This window comes from Schistocerca cancellata, chromosome 6 (genome assembly GCF_023864275.1).
Source record: "Schistocerca cancellata isolate TAMUIC-IGC-003103 chromosome 6, iqSchCanc2.1, whole genome shotgun sequence".
NCBI classification, from domain to species: Eukaryota; Metazoa; Arthropoda; class Insecta; order Orthoptera; family Acrididae; genus Schistocerca; species Schistocerca cancellata.
The window spans coordinates 228,770,998-228,791,927 of NC_064631.1; the positions used below are offsets into that span (position 1 = coordinate 228,770,998).

General features: G+C 40.6%; 1 protein-coding gene across 1 annotated transcript in view; it reads right to left on the reverse strand.

Annotated features, from left to right (window-relative positions):
* Positions 1 to 20,930, reverse strand: part of LOC126088260 (spatacsin) — a 388,646-nt gene that overhangs the window by 259,878 nt on the left and 107,838 nt on the right. The window contains exon 11 of the mRNA XM_049906389.1: positions 15,726 to 15,880. Within this exon, the coding sequence (XP_049762346.1) occupies positions 15,726 to 15,880 (155 nt within the window). The remainder of the gene's footprint in view (positions 1 to 15,725; positions 15,881 to 20,930) is intronic.

Consider the following 20,930-nt stretch of genomic DNA (forward strand, 5'->3'; position numbering starts at 1 on the left):
TTGTAATTTGTCCAAGCTACAATTCAATCTGGCAGCCTGTATCATCTTGAACAAGGTACAAAGGTTCTGGAAGTGTTCATCTATAGGGGAACTGCAGGCCACAATATAATTCAGGTAGTTAATGTACCCCAACATGGAGGCTGTGAGTTGCTCCAAAAATCATTGGAAAAGAGCAGAGGCACTAGCACTGCTGAATGACAGGCACTGCTATTGGCACCAGCTGAAGGAGTGTTAACTATGAGGGTACGTTTGGAATCATCATCTGGGGGCAGCTGCAAGTAGGCTTCAAACAAATCTATTTTAGAAAAATATTGGCCTCCAGAAAGCTGAGCAAAGAGTTCATTCTGCTGGGTTAAGGGATAGATATCAATAACAGACTGTGAATATACAGACTTTTTAAAATCATTACTGAGCTGAAGGTTGCTGTTAGGTTTGGCAAAAATTACCAATGGAGTAGACTATTCACTGGAGGAGACTGTCATGACAACATCCAAGGACATAAATTGGTTGAGTTCTGATTTCACTTGCTCCCATAAAGGAATGGGATTAGAGCAGCCACGAAAAAACAGGGGTGTGCTGTTGGTTTCATTGTGAAGTGAACCTTGAAATTTGTAGCACACCCTAAACCGTCCAAAAACAGTGAGGAAAATTCTGAGCATAGCCCATCCAGCTGTTGGTACAGAAGTTGATCCAATACCAGATGCACTTCATCAGAAACAGACTCCAAATATTCTGAAGGTGTTTAACCCAAATAAGTTTTCAACTCACAAGAGATGGGACAACGTCTGTGATCTCAGATCCACATATGTTTGATAATTTAACAAAGTCACTGCCGCACTCATGTCTACTTGCACTTGTAACATCTTGTCCAAAACATGTGCGCCAATATAAAATTTTTTTGGAGCTTGAGAAACACTGTCCACATCTACGTTAAAGTCTGAGGCATGAAAAGTTTGAGAGTTGCACAGTCCGATACACAAGTCTATCGCCCACTCCTTTGGGTACACAGCCTGCTCATGCTGAAAAGAGCAATAAGTGCATGATGAGAGGGGAGCACATGACTGCTGTTGTGATATTGACTGCAGCTGCTGCTGCTTAACATGGAACTGTCCCACGCAAAATCGAGACCACGGTTGCATAGCTGCGACATCATCTTCCCCTATCCATGAGCTAATTGATGGAAGCTGATGTAGAGATGCAACGGTGGTTACTTCATACCATGCATCTATCTGATTTCCTACTTCCTTAGATACTTCGAAAGACTGGGCAATGTTCAAACCCTCTGTGAGAGAGGAGTTTTCACATTGCAAAGTGTGTTCATGAACTTCTCTGTCAGAGATGATGCATATTATAGCATCATGAATCATCAAAGCGGCATATGCGTTGCGGTGAGCTTTAGTAACATACTGGCAACAACAAATAAGCTCATGAACTTCCATTGCCCAAGCTCCGTATGGCTATTGTGGCTGCTTTTGACAATGGTAGAGCTTAACATAAGCAGTAATAACATGAGTACATTGGCAAAGGCAATTGGAGAGCAACTGGCACATTTCATGGAAAGAGAGATTAGCAGGTTCCTGCAGAGGAGATAGCTGACACAAAAGATGATAAACACAAAAATAAATCCATGGTAGAAAGAAAGTCTTGTGCATGTTGGGATCAGCGACACCAAAAGCTCAGAAATGTTGTCGAAAGCATTTTTCATATGCGTCCCAATCCTCTGCAGTATCATCACATGGAGGAAAAGATGGAGGTTGCATCAACAGTGGTGAATCTTGGCATATCAAAGAAGCTGAAAAATTATTTAGTGCCATGGAGAAGGCCTCCTGCTGGCTGGTGACAGCTCACTGCTGTTCAACAAGAGATTGAGAATTTCTTCCAATGACATACAGAAATCCAGAAATGAAAAACACAGAATAGAACCCTGTACTCATCACCAAAAATTTTGTCATGTTACACAAAAACAATATTGGAAATCCCACCAACCAACTTTAGTTCACTTCAAGGATGTGGTAATAAGAACAAACACACAGAATCATACACCATGTGATCAAAAGTATCCGGAGACCCCCCAAAAACATATGTTTTGCGTATTAGGTGCATTGTGATGTCACCTACCACCAGGTACTCCTCATCAGCGACCTCAGTAGTGATTAGACATCGTGAGACAGCAGAATGGGGCGCTCCGTGGAACTCACGGTCTTCGAACGTGGTCAGGCGATTGGGTGTCACTTGTCATATGTCTGAACATGAGATTTCCACACTCCTAAGCATCCCTAGGTCCACTGTTACTGATGTGGTAGTGAAGTAGAAACATGAAGGGACATATACAGCACAAAAGCATACAGGATGACCTCATCTGGAGACTGACAGAGACCGCTGACAGTTGAAGAGGGTCGTAATGTGTAATAGGTAGAGATCTATCCAAACCACCACACAGGAATTCCAAACTGCATCAGGATCCACTCCACTTAATATGAGAGTTAGGCAGGAGGTGAGAAAACTTGGATTTCATGGTTGAGCGGCTGCTTGTAAGCCACACATCACACTAGTAAATGCAAAACAATGTCTCACCTGGTGTAAGGAGCATAAACATTGGATGATTAAACAATGGAAAAATGCTGTGTGGAATGACGAATCACGGTACACAATGTGACAATCTGATGGCAGGGTATCGGTATGGCGAATGCCCAGTGAACATCTTCTGCCAGCGTGTGTAGTGCCAACAGTAAAATTCGGAAGCTGGGGTGCTATGGTGTGGTGGTGTTTTTCATGGAGGGGGCTTGCACCTCTTGTTGTTTTGCATGGCACTAGCACAGCGCAGTCCTACTTTGATGTTTTAAGCACCTTCTTGCTTCCCACTGTTGAACAGCAATTCGGGGATGGCAACTGCATCTTTTGATGCAATCGAGCATCTGTTCATAATGCACAGCCTGTGGCAGAGTGGTTACAAGACAATAACATCCCTGTAATGGACTGGTCTGCACAGAGTCTTGACCTGAATCCTATAGAACACCTTTGGGATGATTTGGAACATCGACCTCGTTCCAGGCTTCACCAACTGACACTGATACCTCCCCTCAGTGCAGCACTCCATGGAGAATGGACTGCCATTCCCCAAGAAACCTTCCAGCACCTGACTGAACATATGCCTGTGAGAGTGGAAGCTGTCATCAAGGCTAAGGGTGGGCCAACACCATATTGAATTCCAGCATTACCGATGGATGGTGCCATGAACTTATAAGTCATTTTCAGCCAGGTGTCCGGATACTTTTGATCACATAGTGTAGCTTATGTATACACACAGTTTAACAGTGATCTGTTCCTTAGTCACGAAAACCGTGCCAAGTGAGGCACCCTCTGTAGGCCAACCATACAGGTGCACGCTATTGAATTAAGCATGCTCACGATGGACGGTGCCATGAACTTATAAGTCATTTTCAACCAGGTGTCCGGATACTTTTGATCACATAGTGTAGCTTATGTATACACACAGTTTAACAGTGATCTGTTCCTTAGTCACAAAAACTGTGCCAAGTGAGGCACCCTCTGTAGGCCAACCATACAGGTGCACGCTATTGAATTAAGCATGCTCACTGCATAGGGTTACAACAGTACTGAATTGAATAAAGGAAAAAAGGAATCTATGGAACAACTTGACCAAAAGAAGGGATCAGTTGATAGGACACATTCTGAGGCAGCAAGGAATTGTCAATTTGGTAATGGGGAGACACTGAGGAATGAATGCAGTAAGCAGGTTCAAATGGATGTATGTTGTAGTGGTTATTTGGTGACGAAGCAGCTTTAACAGGACACGGTAACATGGAGAGCTGCATCAAACCAGTCTTTGGACTAGAGACCACAACCACTACCACAACCACCATGACAACAACAACAACAACAACAACATTACTTCTTTCAATAGGGAGGAAAGAGGGATAGGCTTAATAAGCTTTCAAAGGAGTGGCACATCATTAAGACCCTACGTGAAGAAGAGATTCAAATGGCTCTGAGCACTATGAGACTTAACATCTGAGGTCATCAGTCCCCTAGAACTTAGAACCACTTAAACCTAACTAACCTAAGGACATCACACACGTCCATGCCCGAGGAGGGATTCGAACCTACGACCGTAGCAGTCGCGCGGTTCCAGACTGAAGTGCCTAGAACCACTCGGCCACAAAGGACGGTGAAGAGATTCACCCGTTGTGCTCACAACCTCCTGTAACTCCTTTCTAACTTTGCCAAACCCATTCCCCTTTGCTTTCTGAGGAAAGAATTAACAATTTTAACAAAAAGGTAAACATTTTCACTTTTAATGGGTCTGTCAGTGGTAATGAAATTTTGCCTTCTGACAGTATGTACTGGCCAGCTACTCTATCCTTTTGCAATTTTATTGTCTCCTCAAATGAATTTTCATTTTGATGTAATTATTTTTAAAGTAGGTGGTGTATTTAATCTGTCATACTATATTAACACTAAAAGATGCAGTAAGTATCTTATATATTAATCCCAACAGCTAATACTTTAAAAAACTGATGCTCTTAAATTATATCATCTGGTTGCTGATCACTTCCACGTAAGTTTTATGGGAAAGCACTGCTTGCTGATACAGAATAATATTTAATAATATAATTAATGTACTTGATAATATGATGGAGGTTTATTTAAAATAATAAACAATGCTTCAAATAGAGCTAACAAATTTGAAAACTATCAATCTCAATTTTTTAAAAGTATTTACAGAAATATTCAGGTACCGTATTTAGTATATTTGATGAGGTAGCAGCTTTTTTCACAGTAGCAACTTTCATTCTAATTTTTTGTTGTTGTTGTGCTCTTCAGCCCAAAGACTGGTTAGATACATGCTTCTCTGTCCTGTGCGAGCCTCTTCATCTATGATTAACTACCTCATGCAATATCCTTCTGAATCTGCTCACTGTAATCATCTCTTGGGCTCCCTCTACAATCCCCTGCCCTCTCACCCCCCCCCCCTCCCTGCATCCCCCTCACCCACCACCACCACCACCACCACCACCACCACCAGTTCCCTCCAATACTAAACTGGTGATCCCTTGATATCTCAAAACGTGTCCTATCAAACCATCCCTTCTTTTTTTCAAGTTGTGCCACAAATTTCTTTCTCATATCCCCAGCTGTATTCAGTACCTCCTCATTAGCTACATGATTGACCCATCCAACATTGAACCTTCCTCTGTAGCACCACATTTTGAAAGCTTCTATTCTCTTTTTATCTAAACCTTTTATCATCCATGTTTCACTTCCATACATGGCTACATTCGAGACAAATACCTCCAGAAAAGACTTTATAACACTTATATCCACATTTGATGTTATCAAATTTCACTTTGTCAGAAATGCTTTGCTTGACATTGCCAGTCTGCATTTTATATCCCCTCAATTTCAGCCATTATCATTTATTTTACCAGCCAAATAGCAAAACTAATCTGCTACCTTAAGTGTCTTGTTTCCTTATCTAATTCCTTTAGCATCACCTGATTTAATTCAACATTTCTTTATCCTTGTTTTGCTTTTGTTGATGTTCATCTCACATCTTCCTTTCAAGACACTGTCCATTCCATTCAACTCCTCTTCCAAGTCCTCTGCTGTCTCTGACAGAATTATAATGCCGTCAGCAAACCTCAAATTTTTCATTTCTTCTCCCTGATCTTTAATTCTTACTTCAAATTTTTCTTTCGTTTCCTTTACTGCTTGTTCAACATACAACTGAATAACATTAGAGATAGGTTATAGACTTTGTCTCACTCCCTTCTCAACCGCTGCCTCCCTTTCATACACTTGACTCTGTACAACTGCCATCGGATTTCTACTCAAGTTGTAAATAGAGTTTAGCTCCCAGTATTTTACCCCTTCTACCTTCACAATTTCAATGAGAGCGTTCCGGTCAATATTGTCAAAAGCTTTCTCTAAGTGTACAAATGCTATAAACAAACATTTGCCTTTCCTTAATCTATCTTCTAAGATAAGTGATAGGGCCAGTATTGCCTAGCATATTCCTACATTTCTCCAGAATCTAAACTGATCTTCTCTGAAGTAGGCTTCTATAAGATTTTCCATACTTTGTAAGGAATTCATGTTGTTATTTCGCAACCATGACTTGTTTAACTGATAGTTCAGTAATTTTCACATCTGTCATACTGCTTTCTTTGGAATGGGAATTACTACATTGTTCTTGAAGTCTGAGAATATTTCTCCTTTCACACATCTCACACACCAGATGGAAGAGTTTTGTCATGGCTGGCTCTCCCAAGAATATCAGCAGTTCTACATCTACATCTACATTTATACTCCGCAAGCCACCCAACGGTGTGTGGCGGAGGGTACTTTATGTGCCACTGTCATTACCTCCCTTTCTTGTTCCAGTCGCTTATGGTTCGTGGGAAGAAAGACTGCCGGAGAGCCTCTGTGCGCGTTTGAATCTCTCTAATTTTACATTTGTGATCTCCTTGGGAGGTATAAGTAGGGGGAAGCAATATATTCTATACCTCATCCAGAAACGCGCCCTCTGGAAACCTGGACAGCAAGCTACACCGCGATGCAGAGCGCCTCTCTTGCAGAGCCTGCCATTCGAGTTTGATAAACATCTCCGTAACGCTATCACACTTACCAAATAGGCCTGTGACGAAACGCGCCACTCTTCTTTGTATCTTCTCTATCTCCTCTGTCAACCCGACCTGGGACGGATGCCACACTGATGAGCAATACTCAAGTATAGGTCGAACGAGTGTTTTGTAAGCCACCTCCTTTGTGGACAGACTACATTTTCTAAGGACTCTCCCAATGAATCTCAATCTGGCACCCGCCTTACCAACAATTAATTTTATATGATCATTCCACTTCAAATCTTTCTGCATGCATACTCCCAGATATTTTACAGAAGTAACTGCTACCAGTGTTTGTTCCGCTATCATATAATCATACAATAAAGGATCCTTCTTTCTATGTATTCGCAATACATTACATTTGTCTATGTTAAGGGTCAGTTGCCACTCCCTGCACCAAGTGCCTATCTGCTGCAGATCTTCCAACATATTGCTACAATTTTCTAATGCTGCAACTTCTTTGTATACTACAGCATCATCCACGAAAAGCCGCATGGAACTTCTGACACTATCTATTAGGTCATTTATATATATTGTGAAAAGCAATGGTCCCATAACACTCCCCTTTGGCACGCCAGAGGTTACTTTAACGTCTGTAGATGTCTCTCCATTGATAACAACATGCTGGGTTCTGTTTGCTAAAAACTCTTCAATCCCGCCACACAGCTGGTCTGATATTCCGTAGGCTCTTACTTTGTTTATCAGGTGACAGTGGGGAACTGTATCGAACGCCTTCCAGAAGTCAAGGAAAATGGCACCTACCTGGAATATCATCTACTCATGAGGTCTTGTTTCGACTTAGAGCTTTTGAAGTGCTGTCAAATTCTTTTTGCAGTACCTTATCTTCCATCTCACCTTATGTACCTTCTGTTTGTTTTCTATAATATTGCCTTCAAGTTCATCTCCCTTGTACAGACCCTCTATATTCTCCTTCCACCTTTCAGCTTTCCCTTCCTTGGTTAGGACTGGTTTTCCATCTGAGCTCTTGATATTCATACAGCTGCTTCTCTTTTCCCGAAAGGCTTCTTTAATTTTCCTGTAGGTGATATCCATCTTTCCACTATTACAATATGCTCATAAGCCCTTACATTTGTCCTCTAGCCATTCCTGTTTAGCCTATTTGCACTTCCTGTTAATCTCATTTTTTTAAACATTTGTATCCCCTTTCATCTGCTTCATAAACTGCACTTTTATACTTTCTCCTTTCATCAATGAAATTCAATATCTCTTGTGTTATCGAAGGATTTCTACATGGCTTCCTCTTTTTACCTATTTGATCCTCTGCTGCCTTCACTATTTCATCTCTTAAAGTTACTCTTTCACCATCTACTGTGTTCCTCTCACTTGTTCTAGTCAGCCATCACCTAATGCTCTGAAACACTCAACAACCTCTGGTTCTTTCAATTGATCTAGGACCCATCTTCTTAATTTCCTATCTTTTTCCAATGTGTTCAGTTTTAATCTACAGTTAATACCCAATAAATTGTGGCCCGAGTCCACATCTGCCTCTGGAAATGTCTTACAATTTAAAATCTTAATTGTTGAGGCTTTCGTGGCCACTTGTTGACAAACTGCCTATTGGCTTCCGTCTCGGGTTCTTCGGCCGACGTTCATCTAGTGATTTTTCTGACGTTTCGCCAGCACGAGTGGCTGGCATTGTCAAAGCTTCACCCTCCATTGCCGGTGGTGAACTGGAGGCGAGCTCGCGGCCGCAGACTATATGTACCTGGCGCGCCAACGTCCGAGGGCTTCTCCACGGTCATTTCCGGTGCGGTTCTCCTCTTGCTACCTGCGACGGTCGTTCGCTGCAGTACGGGAAGCCAGGATCCGTTTACCTTAAGGCTTTCCTCCTTCTTGTTGAAACTGTTCGCGTGTTTTTGGATTTCTACAGCTTCTCTGAACAAGCGCGTGTGATAGTGCTTCTCTACAGCCAGAACTTCCGTGTCGGCGAATTTTATTGCGTGGTCGGTCTCATTCAGTGCGTGCTCTGCCACGGCCGATTTCTCCACCTGCCCCAACCTGCAATGTCGCTTATGCTCTTTGATCCTGGTGTTAATGGATCGTCCAGTCATTCCGACATAAACTTTTCCGCATGTGCAAGGTATACGGTATATTCCCGACATTGCAAGTGGGTCTCTTTTCTCCTTCGCCGATCTAAGACACTCTTTGATCTTCCTTGTCGGTTTGAAAATCGTCTTTACGCCGTGTTTGCGCAATATACGGCCGATTCTGTCCGTCACTCTGGGAATGTATGGCAGAAAGGCCGTACCCGACATTTCTTTTTCTGGTTCTTTACTTCGCCGAGTGTTTGGCTCTGTTACACTTCTAATGTAATTTGTGGAGTACCCATTGCTCCTCAGAACAGTTTCCAGGTGTTGCATTTCTCGTTTGAGGTGTTGAGGCTCACATATTCGTCCTGCTCTCTTTACGAGCGTACTAATCATGCCTCTTTTCTGGCTCGGGTGGTGGTTTGACAGTTTGTGCAGGTATCGGTCCGTGTGTGTCGGTTTTCGATACACGCTGTGTCCCAGGTTTTCGCCGTCCCTACGAACAGCTGGAAGGCGTCGCCATGGGTAGTCCTCTCAGTCCAGTGGTGGCCAACTTCTTCATGGAACAATTCGAAGCACAGGCACTGGACTCGGCGACTTGCAAACCTAAGGTGTGGTACAGGTACGTCGATGATACTTTCGTGGTGTGGAGCCATGGTGAAGAACAGCTCGGTGAATTCCTGAGACACTTGAACAGCCTCCATGCCAACATAACATTTACCATGGAAGTAGAAAAGGACAAGAAACTGCCATTTCTAGATGTGCTGGTCACAAGGGACGGCGAAAACCTGGGACACAGCGTGTATCGAAAACCGACACACACGGACCGATACCTGCACAAACTGTCAAACCACCACCCGAGCCAGAAAAGAGGCATGATTAGTACGCTCGTAAAGAGAGCAGGACGAATATGTGAGCCTCAACACCTCAAACGAGAAATGCAACACCTGGAAACTGTTCTGAGGAGCAATGGGTACTCCACAAATTACATTAGAAGTGTAACAGAGCCAAACACTCGGCGAAGTAAAGAACCAGAAAAAGAAATGTCGGGTACGGCCTTTCTGCCATACATTCCCAGAGTGACGGACAGAATCGGCCGTATATTGCGCAAACACGGCGTAAAGACGATTTTCAAACCGACAAGGAAGATCAAAGAGTGTCTTAGATCGGCGAAGGAGAAAAGAGACCCACTTGCAATGTCGGGAATATACCGTATACCTTGCACATGCGGAAAAGTTTATGTCGGAATGACTGGACGATCCATTAACACCAGGATCAAAGAGCATAAGCGACATTGCAGGTTGGGGCAGGTGGAGAAATCGGCCGTGGCAGAGCACGCACTGAATGAGACCGACCACGCAATAAAATTCGCCGACACGGAAGTTCTGGCTGTAGAGAAGCACTATCACACGCGCTTGTTCAGAGAAGCTGTAGAAATCCAAAAACACGCGAACAGTTTCAACAAGAAGGAGGAAAGCCTTAAGGTAAACGGATCCTGGCTTCCCGTACTGCAGCGAACGACCGTCGCAGGTAGCAAGAGGAGAACCGCACCGGAAATGACCGTGGAGAAGCCCTCGGACGTTGGCGCGCCAGGTACATATAGTCTGCGGCCGCGAGCTCGCCTCCAGTTCACCACCGGCAATGGAGGGTGAAGCTTTGACAATGCCAGCCACTCGTGCTGGCGAAACGTCAGAAAAATCACTAGATGAACGTCGGCCGAAGAACCCGAGACGGAAGCCAATAGGCAGTTTGTCAATTTAAAATCTGTTTCCAAAATCTCTGTTAACCATCATATAATCAATCTGAAACCTTCTAGTTTCTACACGTCTCTCCCATGTATACAACCTTCTTTTGTGATTCTTAACCATTTGAAACTTCCTGGCAGATTAAAACTGTATGCCAGACCGAGACTCGAACTCAGGACCTTTGCCTTTCGCGGGCAAGTGCACTACCATCTGAGCTACCCAAGCACGACTCCCGCACCATCCTCACAGCTTCTCTTACACCAGTACCTCATCTCCTACTGTGAGGACGGGGCGTGAGTCATGCTTGGGTAGCTCAGATGGTAGAGCACTTGCCTGCAAAAGGCAAAGGTACCGAGTTCAAGTCTCAGTCCGGCACACAGTTTTAATCTGCCAGGAAGTTTCATATCAGTGCACACTCCACTGCAGAGTGAAAATCTCATTCTCTTAACCAGTTGTTAGTGATGATTAAATTATGCTCTGAGCAAAACTCTACCAGGGGGCTTCCTCCTTCATTCCTTTCCCCCACTTCATATTCACCTATAATTATAATTTACTTGATTTAATTTAGCTGATATAAGTATGAATAGCAGTTAGCAGAGTATCCTGTATTTCTGAAGTTTCTTGCTTGTGATGAAATCTACATGATGGACAAATGAATCTAATACTATATACAGGAAAGATTGTGTAACCAAACCAATCATGTATCTACCATCAGCTCTTTCCCAATTGCCATTCAGACAAAAACTAAATAAACTACACTATTTCCACACACGGTATAGTGGAAACGTTGAGTTGTATATAGGTGGATAAATTACTACTTGAATGTAACAGTTCAGCTTACAAACTTGTATTCTTTTTTCAGTGCACACAGATACAGATAAATGTGGACATATGCACACAACTGCATTTTTCCAATGATCTTACGTGAATGGTGTGATGATGGTGAAATATGTGAGATAAATAAGAAAAAAGTGAAGAGAAGGAATGGACAAGGCTACAACAGTATGAGGTCAATCCCTCACAAGAGGGAGGAATAGCAAAGGAAGGGATAGAAATACACCACCAGAGAGCTTGCCTAGGTGGATTAAGAAGCAGATATTAGCAAGGAGTGGCAAGACAGCGAGAGGGAAACCACTGAGGGAATAATGTGAATGAGGATTTGTTGACTGATAGAGCTATATAGATCGAATAAAAATGAGGGACTCTGTAAGAAGTGCAGGTGGGAGGGAGAGGGGAGAAGAGAGGAATGAGAATGAAGAAGGTGAGGGAGTAGGAATAGTGGTGTCATCTGCATCTGGCATCTGCATTTGTTTGTGCAATATGTTACATTTATTTACGTTCACGGTCAACTGCGAGTCCCAGTAACATTCATCAATACTCTGCAGGTACTCCTGCAAACCATTACAGTCGTCTGGCATTGCTATCTTGTTATAGACAACCACATCATCTAAAAACAGCTTTATGTAGTTTCTGACATTGTCTACTACATCATTATACTGTAAACAGTAAGAGTCCTCCCTTGGAGTACTTCTGAAATTACCTTTATATCTGTTGATTTTGTTCCATCACAAGCAACGTGTTGAGTTCTATCTGCAAGGAAGTCTCGAATCCAGTAAGAAATCTGGTCTGATACTCAATAAGTGTGAATTTTTTCACAAAAAAAAAGGGTACGGGACAGTGTCCAATGTCTTCCTGAAGCCAAGGAACACAGCGTCAACCTAAACACTGATGTATACAGCACTGTGGATCTCATGGAAGAACAGAGAGAACTGAGTTTCACAGGATCTCTGCTTGCAGAATCCATGTTGATTTTAATAGAAGAGATTTTCGTTCTCCAAAAACATCATAATATATAAGCATAAGACAAGTTCCATAATTCTACAACTGACTGATGTCAGCAATACAGATCTGCAATTATGTGCATCTGTCCTACAACCCTTCTTGAAAATGGGAATGACCTACACATTTTTCCACTCACTACATATTCTTCATTACTCCAGCGACCTATGATAAATTGCTGCTAGAAAGCAGCAAGTTCTTTCACATAATCTCTGTAGAATCTTATAGGTATCTCATCTGGTCCCGATGTCTTTCCACTGTAAATCAACTGTAATACTTTTCTATTCCATGATCAGTATCTGGCATTTCAAAGTTTGTACAGTGATTGAAAAGAGGGCCACATTACCATTGTCCATGATAAAACAGTTTTGGAAAACCAAATTCAGTATTTCAGCCTTCTGTCAGCCATTTTCTTTTTCAGTCCCATTATGATGACTGAGGAACTGATGATTCTGAACTGCTTATCGATTTTATGTAAAACTGAAACCTCTTAGGATTTTTAGTCAGTTCAGTTGGCAAAATTTTGCTTTCACAGTCACTGAATACTTCGCTCATTGGTCTATTTATTTTCATTTTGGCTTCATTCAGTCTTTGTTTGTCAGCTAGTTTTGGACTTCTCTTAAATTTGTAATGAAGCTCTCTTTATTTATGTAATAGTTTTCTAGATGGCTATTCAATCATTAAGAGTCCTTCACATTCCTTAAGACATAGTTCACAACGTACTTGTCTGCAGCATACTGAATGATTTTTTAATTTTTTTCCATTTCTGCTCTACATTTTCATCCTCAGCACTGAATATTTGATGTTGGCAACTCAGATGCTCAGCAACTTTTACCTTGGTACTCTTGCTAAGCACAAATATATTCCCGCTTTTCTTAACAGTCCGTATAACATCCCTAGTCAATGCTGTTATCACAGCCTTATGATCACTGATACCCACCTCTATGGTAACTGGTTTGAAAAGTTCAGGCATGTTTGTTACTGGGAGGTCTAAGATATTATCTTCATGAGTTGGTTCTCCAACTATCTGTTCAAAGTAATTTTTGGACAAGAGATTCAGAAAATGTCAAATGAATCCCTATCCATACAAATTCAATGGCATGACTCTCCAATTTTATACGTGGTAAGTTGCAGTCTTCCACTGTTACAATAGCACGATCAGGCAAGTTAAAACTGTGCAAGTTCACTCTGAAGCACTCTACCACTATAGCTCTTGATGCAGGAGATCTATAAAAGCAATTGGTTGCCATTTTTGAGCCAACCTATCCTTACAATATATATTCCAAACTGAGTTTATGATTTCATTGCTATTCACTTCCAGTTCTAACCAGCTTTCTGTTCCTAATACTATACCTATATTAACATTTTGTGTTTGCCCACTGTGCTGTTTAATAATGCAGGCTACTAAATTGTAGTCACTATTATAGTGTGTACCTCATTTTCAGTCATCACTGTAGGACAGATTGAAATAAGACCCAGCTCAAGTGGAAACATGTAAATTTGAATGAAATCCTTCCTTGTTGAAAGATCATTCCACTACTGTATAGGAGATACACTCCCAGTTAATGCAGACACAAGACTGCTGCTTGTTGAGGAGGCATTTTAAGGGTTACCATATCTGTCATTGCAATGAACATTATAACTGCCTGGTGAACAGTTTGTGATGTGTTCTCTGTTTGTAGACAACTTTATTATTAACTGCTCCTCCACTCATTTCAGACAGTGCAGGAGCAAGACAAAATAAAGGTTTCACATTTTAAACAATTAAAAGGGTTGTGTGTTACATTTTGATCATAATTTTAGTTAATCAGAAATATGTTTTAAGGACACAATACTCTACTTTAAAGAATCTGTCTGGTTCCTGGGTCTTGTATTTCATGAAAGACTCATGTAGCTATCACCTTGCACAGCTTCAAAATAAGAGTACTGAAAATTCTATGCACTACATCATTTGCATATCAGACCAGCAACAGGGGCATATAGGATGAGCACTTTTCCTGGACTAAAACTGGTGAGACTGCCTCTAACCATTGTGTCTCATCATGGAACTCATTTATAAGCCCATTCAGACTATAGAATACCCAGCAGCCACCACCACTGTTTCAATTACATGAAAGTGTGTCATATGCAAAAAAGCATGCAGCAAGAATAATTTGCAATGCTCATCCATGAAAACTGGAAGGTGTCACTTTAATGTGTTACACATTTTAAATACAGTTGCAAACTACATGTATAATGAAAATTGCTGTACAGGTTTCACTGCAGTTCTGAAGAGTAATAATGTCCATAATAAATATGGAGGTATAATAAGGGGAGGTGGCACTACAGATTTACACTGAACATTGCTTTTAAGCCAGAGCCGCCATGTTAGTAGCCCATAAACATTAGCAGACTACTCTTTGCAATTCCTTCTTGTTCTTATTTTCTGTTGTGTCCACACAACAGTCGTGTTAAATAGTAAATATTACAGTGCTTTCATGAATAATAGTGTGTCAGGAAAGTGTATTTGATCCTGTAATATGACTCCTTTGACCTCATTAATGTAGATTCCCTTTTGTTACATGTTTTGAATAACTAAGAAGTGAAATATGTGATGAGAAAAGGCTGTTTCATAATCCACCATTTTCCTTAGTATGGAATGATGTTCCATCTATGTCCTTTTCCAAAAAATTCTGAAAACATATTTTGCTATGTCTGGATGGTTTGCAATGTTTCCTTCTCACAGCATTCAACTGGAGTGCTCTGAGTTGTATTAGCTGGAAATCTAAAGCCAAATTACAGAAATAAAACTGTTACAGTGAGAGGTATCCCAGCTCAACTAAAATTCATATATATAAAAGAAAATATTGATTGAATGAGTCCACTTACAAATCAAATGTGATTCCTTTACACTGTAGACAATATCAGAACGACTTTACACCTGTAAATGATGCAAGCTGTCACTTTTTATCAGAACACTTCCACCAGAAACTAATGTTTGGCCATACTAACAGGGCAGACATTAGCTTCAAGTTTGTGACATCATGACAGCTCTGCTTATTATAGCTCCACAATAATAAAAAACTTACATTAATATTAACTAAGCTAAAAAAAATGATTAACTATAGCACAAACAAAAAATTTTAATCACCTGCCAAATGATTTAAAATGCCTGACTGGTGGCAAAATTAACTTTAAAAGTAATTTTAATTTTCCTCCATTACTGGTTGTCTAAGTTAGACAAAATTTTATTTAAAAACTTGTAGCACACATACTATGAACTAGTAAATACTCAGAGGCATTGGTAAACTAAAAAATTTTTCATTATTATACTTAGAAATTTGTGAATTGGTAGCATTTAGCCACATGTAAAGATAAACTGTATTATAAAGTCTGAAAACTGGTTCATTGCACATCATTATGATACATTATACACAAGAACAGAGGAACAATATTAATGAATTAATTACCTGGAACATTAAAGAAAATCTCAGTTAATACTAATGATTTCCAGTCAGGTGGTTGTTTAAGAACAACATCCACTGTTAGCTTCTGATCTGTTCCCAAAAATTCCTTATTCTGCATTTGTTTCTGTTTTTTACTGGTTGTCTGGTACATGAATTCACTGTACAACAAATGGACAAATCTCAGATCAGTAGCTCATATATGCTAATCTAAATACAGCAATTAACAACAAAAAATTACATGATCTGTCGACAGTCTTCACAGAAAAGGTGAACTTTGGGCATGTGTTCCACATGACTTTACTTTCCATCTAACTGAAGGTACTCATATGTTTTCAATACAGTATTTATCTTAACTTGTATGGTCATGCCAAGACATAGGAACCTAAAACTGCAAGTGAAGAATAAATAGACAAATCTTATTAACAAACAACTGATACAACACACTGTGTATCCTTAAGTGAAAAAAAAACATTATTTAACTAGAAAATCCAGCAATTGTTTTACAAATGTGCCTTACAGTTCTTTCACTCTAGGGCTGAAGTGATTTACTGAATAGCTTAAGAAAATGTTATTTTCATTTGATGTTGCTAATGGAAGAATACTTAACTGTTACTCATTATTTTCAAGACCAACAGTATAAGGAAAGGTAGCTTCATTATATACACGAAATGCTGAGTGGCAGATAAGCAATACATAGTGGACTAGCTCAGTCATCAAACTTGTCAGAGCACAGACATACCTCAGCCACTTTCCCTCCCAACAAAAAATGGCTCTGAGCAGTATGGGACTTAACATCTGAGGTCATCAGTCCCCTAAAACTTAAAACTACTTAAACCTAACTAACCTAAGGACATCACACACATCCATGCCCGAGGCAGGATTCGAACCTGCAACCGTAGCGGTCACGCGGTTCCAGACTGAAGCGTCTAGAACAGCTCAGCCACTGTGGCCGGCTCTCTCCCAACAGTATATCCTGAATGACACACGTAATCCTTGGATAAATGATCATATGTACTATGTATAGTGAATAATGAATTAACCAGTATCAGTTGGAGTAGAAAAATAGATTTTATGATTTGAGAAATGATTGAAATGCAACAACAACATTTACAAGAAAATATCGTGATATAGATAAGTTAAACATTTTAAATGCAACTAACTTCACAAACTAATAATAAACATTATTTAGCACAGATTTCACTCGTTTAACAAAATTACCTTTCATTAATCACGTTCACAAGAACTGAGTCCATTCTGAAAGTATCCTTAGTGCGCAAAAGCATCCTTAGTGCGCACTCAACACTAGTTAGATTAAAAAAAAAAAAAAAATTATTGTGGGTGCCTTGATCCATTGACCCATTTTGACATTTTAGTTGCTTTTCAGTTATCAGTTATTACCAAATTTTTCATTTTCTCATTCATAGCATAACTTAAACTGGGGGACTGCAGTATCCTGTTTCCACGGAGGAATTTTTTTGACATAGCTACCTTTTTCTCTAGCTGATGTGTGTGTCTTCCCTTTGGTAACAATTTGTTTTGTAGTTACTGATCTTAATGTCTACAGCAATACTCTTCAAGATTCCCAAAGATGTGAGTTGAAACTATACCAAGTACAGTGACTAGCTCAATATTTTTCTGGTAATGACTTCATTATTATTTTACAGTAACAATGTTTAGAGTTGTACATGGCGTGACTTGGTGACTCAGTAGTAAAGTGCCAGACTACAAATCCAAAGGTCTCCGTTTAGTTCCTGGTATAGCTTAGGATTTTTATTTGTAATTTATCACATCTTTCATCAATGGTTCACATGAGAAAATGCAGAGTTGCGCTGTAGTCTGGAATCCACGTTAAAACTGTACATCCTTCTATAACTGGCTGGGTGAGTCAGTTTAAAGATCTGAGGAAGGCAGTGGTAAACCAGCTCCAATAGGACCTGCCTAGTAAAGCATTGTGCTGTTCAAAATAATCTTCAGATTGATGACTACTTTACTTTACTTAATAAGTGCACAATTATCTCAGTAAACTGTGGAGAAACTAAAATTGTCTCACATTACTGTGACCCTGAGTTTAAATTTAGTTACACTGATTTGCATCTAAAGTTGGACTGACATTGTGTTCTTTTTGTGTCCTTGGACCTCCAAAAAAATTGTTGTTGTTGTTGTGGTCTTCAGTCCTGAGACTGGTTTGATGCAGCTCTCCATGCTACTCTATCCTGTGCAAGCTTCTTCATCTCCCAGTACCTACTGCAACCTACATCCTTCTGAATCTGCTTAGTGTATTGATCTCTTGGTCTCCCTCTACGATTTTTACCCTCCACGCTGCCCTCCAATGCTAAATTTGTGATCCCTCGATGCCTCAGAACATGTCCTACCAACCGATCCCTTCTTCTAGTCAAGTTGTGCCACAAACTTCTCTTCTCCCCAATCCTATTCAATACCTCCTCATTAGTTACGTGATCTACCCACCTTATCTTCAGCATTCTTCTGTAGCACCACATTTCGAAAGCTTCTATTCTCTTCTTGTCCAAACTAGTTATCGTCCATGTCTCACTTCCATACATGGCTACACTCCATACAAATCCTTTCAGAAACGACTTCCTGACACCTAAATCTATATTCGATGCTAACAAATTTCTCTTCTTGAGAAACGCTTTCCTTGCCATTGCCAGTCTACATTTTATATCCTCTCTACTTCGACCATCATCGGTTATTTTACTCCCTAAATAGCAAAACTCCTTTACTACTTTAAGTGTCTCATTTCCTAATCTAATTCCCTCAGCATCACCCGACTTAATTTGACTACATTCCATTATCCTCGTTTTGCTTTTGTTGATGTTCATCTTATATCCTCCTTTCAAGACACTGTCCATTCCGTTCAACTGCTCTTCCAAGTCCTTTGCTGTCTCTGACAGAATTACAATGTCATCGGCGAACCTCAAAGTTTTTACTTCTTCTCCATGAATTTTAATACCTACTCCGAATTTTTCTTTTGTTTCCTTTACTGCTTGCTCAATATACAGATTGAATAACATCGGGGAGAGGCTACAACCCTGTCTCACTCCTTTCCCAACCACTGCTTCCCTTTCATGCCCATCGACTCTTATAACTGCCATCTGGTTTCTGTACAAATTGTAAATAGCCTTTCGCTCCCTATATTTTACCCCTGCCACCTTCAGAATTTGAAAGAGAGTATTCCAGTCAACATTGTCAAAAGCTTTCTCTAAGTCTACAAATGCTAGAAATGTAGGTTTGCCTTTTCTTAATCTTTCTTCCAAGATAAGTCGTAAGGTCAGTATTGCCTCACGTGTTCCAACATTTCTACGGAATCCAAACTGATCTTCCCCGAGGTCGGCTTCTACCAGTTTTTCCATTCGTCTGTAAAGAATTCGCGTTAGTATTTTGCAGCTGTGGCTTATTAAACTGATTGTTCGGTAATTTTCGCATCTGTCAACACCTGCTTTCTTTGGGAGTGGAATTATTATATTCTTCTTGAAGTCTGAGGGTATTTCGCCTGTTTCATACATCTTGCTCACCAGATGGTAGAGAGTTGTCAGGACTGGCTCTTCCAAGGCTGTCAGTAGTTCCAGTGGAATGTTGTCTACTCCGGGGGCCTTGTTTCGACTCAGGTCTTTCAGTGCTCTGTCAAACTCTTCACGCAGTATCGTATCTCCCATTTCATCTTCATCTATATCCTCTTCCATTTCCATAATATTGTCCTCAAGTACATCGCCCTTGTATAAACCCTCTATATACTCCTTCCACCTTTCTGCTTTCCCTTCTTTGCTTAGAACTGGGTTGCCATCTGAGCTCTTGATATTCATACAAGTTGTTCTCTTCTCTCCAAAGGTCTCTTTAATTTTCCTGTAGGCAGTATCTATCTTACCCCTAATGAGACAAGCCTCTACATCCTTACATTTGTCCTCTAGCCATCCCTGCTTAGCCATTTTGCACTTCCTGTCGATTTCATTTTTGAGACGTTTGTATTCCTTTTTGCCTGCTTCATTTACTGCATTTTTATATTTTCTCCTTTCATCAATTAAATTCAATATTTCTTCTGTTACCCAAGGATTTCTATTAGCCCGCGTCTTTTTACCTACTTGATCCTCTGCTGCCTTCACCACTTCATCCCTCAGAGCTACCCATTCTTCTTCTACTGTATTTCTTTCCCCCATTCCAGTCAATTGTTCCCTAATGCTCTCCCTGAAACTCTGTACAACCTCTGGTTCTTTCAGTTTATCCAGGTCCCATCTCCTTAAATTCCCACCTTTTTGCAGTTTCTTCAGTTTCAATCTGCAGTTCATAACCAATAGATTGTGGTCAGAATCTACATCTGCCCCAGGAAATGTCTTACAATTTAAAACCTGGTTCCTAAATCTCTGTCTTACCATTATATAATCTATCTGAAACCTGTCAGTATCTCCAGGCTTCTTCCATGTATACAGCCTCCTTTCATGATTCTTGAACCAAGTGTTAGCTATGATTAAGTTATGCTCTGTGCAAAATTCTACAAGGCGGCTTCCTCTTTCATTCCTTCCCCCCAATCCATATTCACCTACTATGTTTCCTTCTCTCCCTTTTCCTACTGACGAATTCCAATCACCCATGACTATTAAATTTTCGTCTCCCTTCACTACCTGAATAATTTCTTTTATCTCGTCATACATTTCATCTATTTCTTCATCATCTGCAGAGGTAGTTGGCATATAAACTTGTACTACTGTAGTAGGCGTGGGCTTTGTGTCTATCTTGGCCACAATAATGCGTTCACTATGCTGTTTGTAGTAGCTAACCCGCACTCCTATTTTTTTATTCATTATTAAACCTACTCCTGCATTACCCCTATTTGATTTTGTATTTATAACCCTGTAATCACCTGACCAAAAGTCTTGTTCCTCCTGCCACCGAACTTCACTAATTCCCACTATATCTAACTTTAATCTATCCATCTCCCTTTTTAAATTTTCTAACCTACCTGCCCGATTAAGTGATCTGACATTCCACGCTCCGATCCGTAGAACGCCAGTTTTCTTTCTCCTGATAACGACGTCCTCCTGAGTAGTCCCCGCCCGGAGATCCGAATGGGGGACTATTTTACCTCCGGAATATTTTACCCAAGAGGACGCCATCATCATTTAATCATACAGTAGAGCTGCATGTCCTCGGGAAAAATTACGGCTGTAGTTTCCCCTTGCTTTCAGCCGTTCGCAG